General features: G+C 39.5%; 1 protein-coding gene across 1 annotated transcript in view; it reads right to left on the bottom strand.

Moving 5' to 3' along the window:
• Positions 1 to 2,456: 2,456 nt before the first annotated feature.
• PKP2 (plakophilin 2) overlaps positions 2,457 to 11,702 on the bottom strand; it is a 28,568-nt gene continuing 19,322 nt past the window's right edge. Inside the window, exons 6-10 of the mRNA XM_010715193.2 lie at positions 11,085 to 11,258; positions 10,339 to 10,492; positions 8,391 to 8,580; positions 7,352 to 7,439; positions 2,457 to 4,926 (exon numbers count right to left, since the gene is read on the bottom strand). Of these exons, the coding sequence (XP_010713495.1) occupies positions 4,858 to 4,926; positions 7,352 to 7,439; positions 8,391 to 8,580; positions 10,339 to 10,492; positions 11,085 to 11,258 (675 nt within the window). The 3' untranslated portion in view covers positions 2,457 to 4,857. The remainder of the gene's footprint in view (positions 4,927 to 7,351; positions 7,440 to 8,390; positions 8,581 to 10,338; positions 10,493 to 11,084; positions 11,259 to 11,702) is intronic.

Below are 11,702 nucleotides of genomic sequence, written 5' to 3'. Positions count from 1 at the left end.
TCATGGGCTTCAGAAAGCTTTTGAGCTTTCTGAAAGATATTGCTGTCATAACCAGCTGCTACGCTTACCCTAAAAAAGTCCTTTTTTTTTTTTTAGTTGATCAGCCAGGGGCTCAAGCTCTGCTATTTGTTTTTGTAGTGAACATGTGGGCTGAAGGTACCACCTTGGCAGTCTTTTGGCTTCTTCTGTCGATGACTGTGATCTTGTTTCTGAGCAAAGCAAGAGGAGCACCACGTTTTCATTCAAAGCTCTCTCCATTATTTGGAGTATCTATAAATGACCCTTTCACTTGCAGAATGTCACACAGAAATGCTAGTTACAGCGTTAATGTAAAGGTAGCCAGCTCTCAGCTCACTGCAGTGCTGCCACTATTCCTCTCTTCCATCAAATACTCCAGTTGTTTACTTGGTTCTTGTTTGAGGGTTCACCAGCAATTCTAGGACACTCTCCAGCCTTGATTCATGCCTACTGAGTACAGCATCAGACTCTTGGGTGTCTTGACTCATGCTGGGAACCTGTTCATTGGTCTCACTGGCTGGTTCCTGGTCATCTGCATCCCAAAAGGAAGCTGAACCAGATGGCTGCTCAGGGTGTTGCCAGGCTCACTTTCTCTCACCTCATGCCTCTTGCTGAGGTGATCTTTTCTTTGCAGCACCCTGACAACCTCTAGGACTAAGGCACTCCCTTTGGGGCTGCCAGTGGTAGAGTAGGAACTCTTGGTTCCTCCTCTCAGAGCTACGTGCTTCACAGGCAAAACAAACAATAATGGATTTCTGAGGGTCACACACGATGCACTTAAATCTCACAAAAGATGGAGGGAGGCCTGAAATCATATTTAAGTTGCAGACACTCCCAAATGTCTGGCTACATTTGAGGTCATAGTGGTTTCCTTCTGAGCCCCAGAAAGCAAGGGCAGCCTGGAGACTACGAAAGACAACACCTTTCAAGGTTTTGTTGTGGGCAGTTCCACCCACAGTCCTTCATCTAAGTACAGCTTACAGATCAAAAAGTGGAGGCGTAAGAGAGATCCTCATGCAATTTCAGAAGAATTTATGGTCAGCACAACCTAATGAACAGCACTATATTTGCAGCTGGTACTGATGTCCCCATTCCTTTGCACAGTTACAGTGCTGCCTGCCCTGTGAGCAAAAGCACATGCTTGTTCAGAAGGCCCTGATACCTTGTGGGGATTTGCAGTGTCAGCTGTTTACTACGGATGATAAGGATGTTTAAAGCATTTCTTTTTCATGTATGTGGATATTTAAACTGGTCTGGAAGAGAGGGAAATCACTAAAAATATTAGAATGCAAATAGAAGAATGTGAGTTTAGGGTGAATAGTTATTTTTTTTAACAAATGCTAAGTTCCTAAACGTGAATTGTTTACAGTTACCATCGCTCAAACATGCAATTGAAGAAAGGATATAACCAAACTCTGACTTCTGATCCTGAGCTGACGATACCTCTGCTTGTGAATGATAAAATATATTTGGCTCAGAATTTGTGAATTAAGATAAAATGGATTTATTTCCTTATCATAAGAAATCTGCTAAAATAACTGAAGTATGATTGCAGAGAATGGCATACCCCTGGTCTACATATAGTATCTGCTGTAAAACCCTTTTTGTCTTTGGTATTTTTGAGCAAATCTCCCTTTTATGTTTTTAGTGGTCAGATGCTGCACAGCATCTAAACTGTATGCTCAGTGCAGACTCTCATGATTATACATCAATGTCTGATTCTTGCAGTACTTGTCCTTGATGCACTGTGATGTTGAATACAAACTTGCCTTTTCTCCCATCTGATTCTTCTGGATGACTTCCAGATGTTTTGCTTATAGTAGGCCTTAAGTTGATATCTTGCCCATGAGCTGCATTTGGGGTTGAGTCAAGGATGACAACAGAGATCTTAATTAGCAGCAGTAACAGTAAAAAAGAATGGAAGGACAGCTGCAGGAGTTGAAATAACTTCCATGGCTTTTGTGTGATTCACATGGTGTCTGCTCGTTTACTTATCTCAAGAACCCTTGCAAAGAGAGCTACAGACTGATAATGTCGGGTGTTTTGGTCCTGAATGTTAAAGACAGGAAAATTTAAGGCCAGCTGAAGCCCAAACAAGCAAACTGGAGGCCTGAATTACAATTCCTCAGCTTTAATAAGAGCCTGGGATTCTTTTATCATGGCTCATAATGGTGCCAGTTCATCTCATCTGCATGGGCCCAGAAGGGAGAGTCAACTTTCCTGCACAAAAGAAAAAACTCACAAAAAACAGCAAGTAACATAATGCTATGTTCATGCACAGTGTACTGCAGTATTTTACATTGACCAGTTCTATTTGACAAGTGAGGGAGAAGAGAAAGAACTAATATTTAGGAACTATGACATCAGAAAAAAGGTAAGAGGATGCTGCAAGCCAGCTATTTGTTTCACTAGTAACAATGAAAACCAACAACAGATATTTCTGTTAGAGTATACTTTATTATTTCTCTAACATTCATTGCCTTCTCTGGCATCCTGTTGAAATGGTTTTGATTGTCTACAAGCAGGAGATCAGTTGCCATAAGGTGTGTCACTGTTCTTCATCCCTGTTTATAGCTTTCAGCTGCTGCCAGGCCTGATATTCCTCTTTGTGACTTCTGAATTCTGCTATGATTTTAAAGAGACACTATCAACAGAAACAGTCCTGGAAGTTTGTAATTACCCTCGTTCTTAATTACCTCATACTGAAAGTTAGTCTAAGCAGAACTTCTACAAATGCACAGCATTGGTGTTTTATTATTAAGTGTGTGACTTTCACAGAATAAAACCAGTTCTTGATTATTTCTAAAAGTCTCCTCCCTGATTTTTAGACTGCAGTTCTTCATTCCAGTGCCACTCTGTCTTCATGTTTGCTCTTTGTGTATCAGTTTTCACTACCACTACTTTTGGGGCAGTGAAAGTAGACTTGTCCAGTCTTCCAGGTGTTTATTCATTCACGGTACATGCAGCATTACTTGGGTTAACAAGTTGGAAGAAAAAGTTAGACTTTAATTGCCCATTTTCTGTCATATTTAAAAAACTTATAAAAACATTGCCCCAACATGAGGTGCTGTAAGTTCCCTTCCCCTGTGTTGTTTTTGGACTTTTGGAATATTTTGGAAATGATCTCTTAAAAGACAATAGTATTTTTAAAACCTCCTACAGGAACACATTTGAGTTGAGTTATTCAAAGCAAACGTGAAGGACCAACAGACCTCTGAAAATGACCTCTGCTGGAAAAACAGGGTTGGTTGTTTAACTTCCAGATTGTTTTGTTCTGCATGCGTGTGTGTGACTTCCTGGCAACTCTGCAAGAACTGTGTGCATCTCCAAGCATAGTTAAGCTCCAATATCCAGAAATATATTTGGACACAATGCAACGTCACAGTCTGCTGGTTCTAAATCTCTGGTAGGGATTAAAGCTTTGAGCAGAAGCGTTGAAATGAGTGGACCTCTCCTCTGTGAGGTCTTAAAGGATTGCACATCCCTTTCTGGGTTGGAAAGCTGCAAAAGCTCCTGCGTCAGCAGTTCGTGGTGGGGGGCACAGCACAGGTTCCATTCTTGCAGGAGGGCTTGCGAATGCATATGCCAGTTGTGGGTGCCATCAACATAGCTTAGCTCCTCTGATTTGTAGGGTAATGGCAGATCATGTCAACTCAGAATCCAAACCACAGAGCTTTATGTTTTTATATATTTATTTCCAATTGGTTTACTGGACAATCTAATTGCTGGTTTGTTGAGATGAATATTGTATAGAAAAGGCCTCCCACCTCACGTGGGAGGTTTTAATGCTTCTTTTTCCTCTCCTAGGATCATATCATAGGAACAGCCTTCATGTGCTTAGGAATTTGTCTCCTGTTACCTATTCCCACATGTGCAGACATAATCCTCCTGTTATCACACTGCAGGTATTTGCTGTAGGGAGGATGATGATTTCAACTAGGAGAGTATGAAGCAGGATCAGATGCATTCCTTAGGCAGCAGTGTTCCTCATCTCATGTATTCTCTTCAAAAATAAAGACAAGACTCCACTCCTTTTACAACATTTAATCAACAAGATTGTTTTGAAAATGTGATTTTCTTGAAATAATCTCAATCACCAGCAATTAGCAAAGAATGATGGATAGCCCAGAGTGCCTGACATATTTTATCTAGATAAAACCCCTTCTGGACACAGTTATCAATTCCAACTGCCAGGTGAAGGAGCATGATGAGAGCCAGGAGTAACCAGATCTATGTAAAATCAATTTTATTGCTGTTGCTAACGAGATCTCGAAAGAAAGAGGCTTAAGAACCAGTGAGCACATGAATACAAGTAATATAAAAATACTCATCTTAACTCCCTTAGTGCTTTTATAATGCAGGTAGTGAAACAGCTTCTTGTGCATACTCACAGGGTCTGGAGATTCTTGTTTAGCATACGTGAAGAAACAAAAGGGTGAAAAATTACTGTGTCCTGAGCAGTGCAACTGATGCTTACCTTCTGTAGAAAACGATCTGTATAAAATATTCTGAAAAGTATTTGCTGCCAATCAGCATTTTAAACCTCCGTGTATAAATGTCTGCTAGACTAAAGGCAGTCATCTGAAACTCTGAGTAGTGGTAAATCTAGATGAAATGTCACCTCAAATGTCCTGAGGAATCCATTTCTGGTTATTCATATACTGATCTATGGTGACAACAACGTGGTGAAAATTAAAAACACAGCCCAGCTATCACAGGTCATTCAAGTCTATAAATCAGCCTCTTTTTTCCGAGATACTTCTCGATTCACAGGAATACCAGCCGCATGAAGACAGTTACACTAATCAATATATGTCTTCTGTGATGTTATGATCTGATTCAATCTCTTAGTGAGTTATAGGCTTTTGTGGTCCGGGTATTGACAAAATCTGTCTTCTTAAAATCAGCCTTTGGAATAAAAGAAAGAATAATTCATTATCTTCTGTGTCGACACTGCAAGGGTTCATCTGCCTAAAAGATAGGTATGGAGCCATAGCAAGGGTCTAGGTTGAGTCCTCTGCAGTCAACAGAGACCGAAGAGATATCTCCCAAGAGTAACTCAGTTCAGTCTAAGATGAGTGAGGGGTATTCTACAGATTCCTTGTGAGAGGAGTGGAGGGGCAGACATCGGTCTCTTCTTTCTGGTGACAGTGGCAGGAGCCAAGGGAATGGCATGGAGCTGTGTCAGGGGAGGGTGAGGTTGGGGATTAGGGAAAGGTTCTGCACCAGAGGTCAGCAGGCATGGAACAGGCTGCCCAGGGCAGTGATCAAGCTGCCAGAATTCAGGAAGCATTTGGACAGCACTGTCAGACATAGGGTTTGGATTTTGAGTGGTCCTCTGTGGAGGCAGGAGTTGGACTCAGTGGTCTTTTTAAGTCTCCTCCAATCTGGAACAGCCCTATGATACTACGAATCACTGTCAGAAGTTTCTTAACTCTTTCTACTGAATGTATGGGGAGCCTATTCCTCTAGCTCCAGCTCTACAGACTCATAACTATTAGACGGCTAATGTCAGTTGAGATTAACCCTATACAAACAAGGAGTGTAGGACAATGCCATAATGCCTCATAATTGTATCAATCTCATTTGATCAAGCAATTTCTGTTGCTTATTAGATTGATTTTTCAAAAACATCTAGACATTAGGTGGCTTGCAGCTTTCAGTGCTATACTTGGTATCTCCTTGGGTCCTGATTTACAGGGAAACAGCAAGTAATCAGCATTTTTTAAAAATAAGATTGGACAAATATGTCTTTTATTTACATCCAGAATAACAAGGGCTTCAGAAAATTCCTGCCATCATGAATTACTGCATGGTTCAAGCACCCTTATTCGTGAATACAGATTTCTTGTTTGTAAGGCAACATACTGCTGAGTTTGATGAAAGACTGTAAAGAGATAATAAGCTAAGTAATTTTCTTGAGCAAATTTTAAACAAAAAATCTACAGTTCTTACTGTTGTGCTTTTTTTCTTATTCTTTTTTTTGAATCCAGAAGACTTCAGTTTCATTGTTCCTCTGTTAAGAAGCAAACTAGCTAACATACATATGCTAAAAGCAAGAACTTGAAAATAGCAGAGTTATAGGTTATTGGGAATTCTAGGTGACAGATACACTGTCCTGCAGGTAAATAAGGAATGAAAACAGTTTGAAATACAGGCTGGAGACAAGTTGAAGTCAACCCAGCTGTGCTTGGAAAAGGAGGTACAGAGCCTCAAAAGGAAAGAAACAAGCTGTTTTGTTGGTTGGCTGACTCACGCTGGTCATTTTTTGTTTGATTTTGACTATGACAGTATATGTTTGCCAAACCTTTCCCTGGCTGTACCTTTCTGTTTGAATGTAACTGACACGTGAGCTTAGAAACGGCACAGAGAACAAGGAGAACAAGACTGGGTTTAAAACAAGAAGCTGTTTTGTCCTTCCTTTGCTTTTTCTGGCAACTTATGCCCTCTGTGTCAGACTGATTTGGTCAGCGGTGAGCATCATTTCTCATTATCTGACTGCTCTAGCAAGAAGCAGCACTATTCTTCATAAAGTTTGCTAGTGCATACAAAACCAGAAAGGGAGAGAATACAAACACTGGTAAGCAAACTGAAGAGCATACATTGCTTGTGCAGCATTATCACAGAATCACAGAATGGTTTGGGTTGGAAGAGTTCTTAAAGATCATCCAACTCCCAACCCCTGCCATAGGCAAGGGGTACCTACCATTAGATCAGGTTGCCCAGGACCCCATCCAACCTGGTCTTGAACACCTCCAGGGATGGGCGTGTGTGGCAACACATTCCGGTGCCTCACCACCCTCTGAGTGAAGAACTTCTCCCTAATATCTACTCTAAATATATCTTCTTTTAATTTAAAACTGTTATCCCTTGTACCATTACTATTACCATTACTCTTCCCAACAGCGTCTCTTCCAGATTCCCTGTAGGCTCCCTTTAGGTACTAGAAGGCTGCAATGCGATCTCTTCTCAAGCTGAACATCCCCAACTCTCTCAGCACATGTTCATAGGAGAGATGCTCCAGGCCTCTCATCATCCTTGTGGCTCATCTCTGGGCCTGATTCAATGGGTCCACGTCCCTTGTATGCTGAGGGCCCCAGAACTGAATGCAATATTGCAGGTGGGGTCCCTTCAAAGCAGAGCAGAAAGGGAGAATCATCTCCCCTGACCTGCTGGCTCTGCTACACACAAGTAAGAGGAGCACCAAATTCAGTAATCCCTTGAAATCCTACCAAGAAACACTGCAGAAGTGCTAAGGGCCCCAGGGAACAAATGAGAGGGATCTACAACTGAAATGACAAATTAAATGTCTTTGCTATAAGACAGGTCTTACCTTTTTGTAAGCATTGTGGAGATCAGTATGTGCCCACAAGAAGTAGAGGAGGACTGAAGCAGCCTTACTAGCTTTGCTGAACATGTTACTGAAATTTTGTAAAAAGAATGATAAAATGTTTAAATTCCCACTTTTTAAACACAGTGTATATAGAGACTTAAGATATTATAACCTCATATATTTTTCTGTCTCTGTCCTTCTAAATAATGCTTTCTTGCTCTTTAGGTATTCTAGCAATCTCATGCTGTCCTGACTACTAAAGAAAATGAAACATACACTTCCACTTCATTTATTCATCAAAATTAGAGAGAAATTAAGTACTCTATAGACTTAATCTTGCAGCACGTGACACAGTATTCAAATTCAGTTGAGAAATTGCACCTTAGAATAATTCTGAATGATCTTCCCAGCAGTTAAAATGTCTCATTAGTTAGACAAAATTAGGCCTCTTTTACTGAAATGAATTTCTTCTTTCTTTTTGTAAAAAAAGAAGGCAAACAGAATAATTACTCCTATTCACAAATCATTATTCTATTTTGATTAAATGTTCATAACATGTGATTAAATATTAAGGAATTATTAAAGAAAATTCAGGACTTACACCTATAATGAAACTCTATACATGATTTTTACATACAGCTCTATCTTTTCTGTAAAATGTACTCCTGTGCTAAAGTTTAAAGGTTATCAGAGCTGTGTTACAAAGGACAGGAAATAAATAAACTGCTCTGGGGACATACAGAATCTGATAGCCTGCCACTATATATGTTAGAATATAGATAATGTGCCTTCATCTTTGGCGGTGATATTGAAAGAACTGGAACACAGCACATTCCTTTGTGGATGGAACAGATGTTACAGGAGATTTTTCTTTGTTTTCTAATACATGTAATTCTGTTCATATTCCCATCACTTTCAATCTGTCCTGTACCTTAAGATGCAGTATTTTCCTCTCAAGTGGAAAAGGTTGCATTTTCTTTTTGTTTTTTTCCCTGAAGGAAAGGAAGGAGGAGAGGGGAAGGCTTCTCAACCATCTTACCTGTCGTTCATGCTGATGGCAATGATCTTTGGCAGGCCACCAGTATTTAAGAGAAGCCGTGCATTGTGAGAACTGCTCTGTGTCAAATTGTATAAGGTGTAGCAGACAGAAGCTGTGGTTTCACAGGCAGTATCAGACCCTGGGACGTAGTCAGGAAGTATCGAGACCAAATCTGGCAAAACTTCTCTAGCTAGAAGTTAGAAGGCAGAAAACTCCATTACTAACTGGTTAGTAACATTACAACATTACTACTTACCTAGGACTCCTGTGAGACATTAGTCCTCCCATTACTGTCTATCACAGTGCTGTGTGCTCCCCGAAAAGAGTAATGATTTCATAGCTGCATTACACCCCACAGTTAGGTAGCTGCATCCACATGAAATTGTACAGTACATATTTTGCTTCTTATGCACAATACATTAATACTGAGTGTACTGCAATGAAGTCCTTAGGTATGTGAAGGCAGGAGGCTACCACCTCCTGAGGAAATGTGTGTGTCTATAGGTAAACATGGATTTAGTAGTACACCACAAACTGAGAAAGGGGTTGATTTTACTGTTGCATTTGACAATTGTAGGCTATAGGGGGATGCACACACTGAACCTAAGTTACTTATATTTAAGAAAAATGTCATACTTGGAAGTCTCCTCCTACTCAAAGAACACTTCATTATTTTGACCACACTATATATGAACTCTACCAGCTATATATATTGTGTATGTTGTATGTATATTGTGAGGACTGGGACAATGTGGAGGAATATGCCACATGGACTGGTCCATGTTCAGAGTTGATGGAAGAGTACAGCAGTCAGCAACAGGCTGCAGCCAGCTGCTCCTGATGTAAGAAGCAGCACTGGGAAGTAGCTGCAAGCATTTGGGAAAGGAATTATCCAGTGTAAGGCCATAATGGCCATCTACACTCAGCATTCCTCTTGTACTGAGAATGTTTTGCTCACTCTGACTTCTGTTCTTTCCTCTAGGTTGTGACAAAGTTTGTTTACAGTGAGATTAAATTGCATACAATTCAGATAAGGACTTCTTTAAAACTGAATAAGCCACGTGCTATGATACATATCAGACAAAGCAATTATGTCCGACATGATAGTCCATTTTTTTTCTGTTGGTACATCAAGTAAGGAGGTTTTCAGGAAGTCTGAAAATCATTTTATTTCCACGTATGTTTTACATGAAACTTATCTCAATTTGAATTCTGCTGTTCTGCAGAATTCTGGATGCTAATTCATTTCATAAATCAGTTTTATGCCTGTAGTTTCCTCTTCCCCCTTCAGTAGGAATACAGAAAAGGACAATGAATGATGTGAATTTACTTTATCCTATCAGTAGGAAATATATTCAAATATAAATTAAATAGAAATGAAAATGCTTGGAACAGAAATGGCTTCTGATGTGAAAATAATTATAACATTTTATAAATAACACCCTCCAGAAATAATTAATTGTTTTCTCTGTAGAATCTTCTAATTTCTCAAAAAAGTTATGCAGAGAAACCGTGGAAGCAGTGAGCTTGCAAAGTTTTATGTCTACAAGAAGAAGGAAGAATGTCTACAAGAAGATCTTTACTAGAATAACTAGAGATGTCCTACTAAATAGTTGTGGCAGCACAGAACTCTTCATTTTCTTACCTTTACCCTATTTTAAGTGGAAGAAAACCTTTGTTCAAATCTATGTATATTTTACTACTTTGAATGTAACATCACTGGAAGTATCTGATGAGGAATACACAATGTTGAAAAACCTTGAGGATAGAGTCATTCTTAGACAAAACGTTTATTTTCAATCCCATATAATGAATCAAGCAATAAACCTAAGTTACTGTTGAAATTCACATACCAGTATTTTTGTAAATTTCTTTTTTAAAGAAGGAAAGGTTAAAGTAAGGAAAGCCGAGAAAGAAAGCCCAAGAGACCACATTAGTCTTTGCTCACCTATATCATTTTGCAGAGAGGTGTTGCGAGACAAGTTCCTGAGCAGTGAGACTGCTGTCTTCTTTACTGCTGGGTGGCTTACATGCAGCATAGTTCGAATACTTGGAAGGCCATTTGCCTTCCGAACAACAGTCTGGGCCACTGAAAACGGCATCTGTTATAAAGGCATTTGGCAAGAATGTGTCATTACCATGAATGTATAGCCTCAGAAACAACAGCAGTAGGCTCTTTGTATTTAAGGCAATTTAGATCTGGAGCTAGGTATGAGCTGAAACAGAAGAGGAAGGTGATATAAAAGCAGCTTCAAGCCTACTATTTCCCACATGCTGTTTGGGCAGTTCCTCATCCAAAACATAATATAGGTCATCAATTTCTAAACCACGCAAGGGATGTGTAGTTGTGCCAGAGAATTCCTCTCTTCATGGGACTGATTTTGTTTCACAAATCCACTTTTTTCACTCTTTTAGCATCAACTTATCCCTCACTGTGCAACGAATTAGCAAATTCCAGATGTGGACACAAAGTAAAAGGAAGTGATCCTCCTATTTGCCAAGCAGGAAATATCTGCAGTGCTGGTTATGACTTTCTCTTCAAAGTTCTTTGATTTCATTGATTGTGTCTGGAAGCCAGTGATTTGCCTGTAGTTATCTGAGCTCCATGCTGTGAGCACGTTGCAACTGCAGTCCTAAAGTCTATGCATTTACATCAAGAGCTAAGTGACAAGAAAAAGAAAAAATCTGACTTACTGGTCCAGTACCAGCTGTGAGGTTCTGAAGAGCTCCCAGGGATGCTTCCTGGGTATAGTTTCTGGTACTCTTTGCTATCAAGGAGAGATATATTCTAATCAGTGTGGAATGCCAGAGTGATTCCACACCTCTGGGATTGCTCTTTTCCTCAGGTAGCGGGGTGTCCTGCTGCTTCTAAACATGTAAACAGATCAGCTGTTAGAATCAGTAACTTTATATGACATAATGCATCACAATCTAAACAAGCAATTTTGTAACTCTATGACCAGATGATTCTGCAGAGCTCACTACAGAGAATTTTCATGAGAATGAAAGTGAACATTATTTTAAGACAGACTTTTATTGTTTTATTATCACTGATATTTTAATAATCAAAGGGTCTAAAAATAAATTAAAAACTGATTCAAGTTCTTTGTCTAAGATAAATATTTATTTCCTTGTTTTCATTACCATTTTTGTTAGCTAGATCAAGGACTGCATTTGAAAATAAAGAATACTTTCATTTTTACTATCATATGTTAGGATCTTGGTTAAAAAGTACTCATATCCCAAGTATCCCAAGATCTGTTATCAATCACATGAGTTGAAACATGGCAATTTGAAAGTCACAATGGAACA

The sequence above is a fragment of the Meleagris gallopavo genome, chromosome 1, assembly GCF_000146605.3.
Source record: "Meleagris gallopavo isolate NT-WF06-2002-E0010 breed Aviagen turkey brand Nicholas breeding stock chromosome 1, Turkey_5.1, whole genome shotgun sequence".
Taxonomy (NCBI): domain Eukaryota; kingdom Metazoa; phylum Chordata; class Aves; order Galliformes; family Phasianidae; genus Meleagris; species Meleagris gallopavo.
This window is presented reverse-complemented; position numbering and strand designations above follow the sequence as displayed.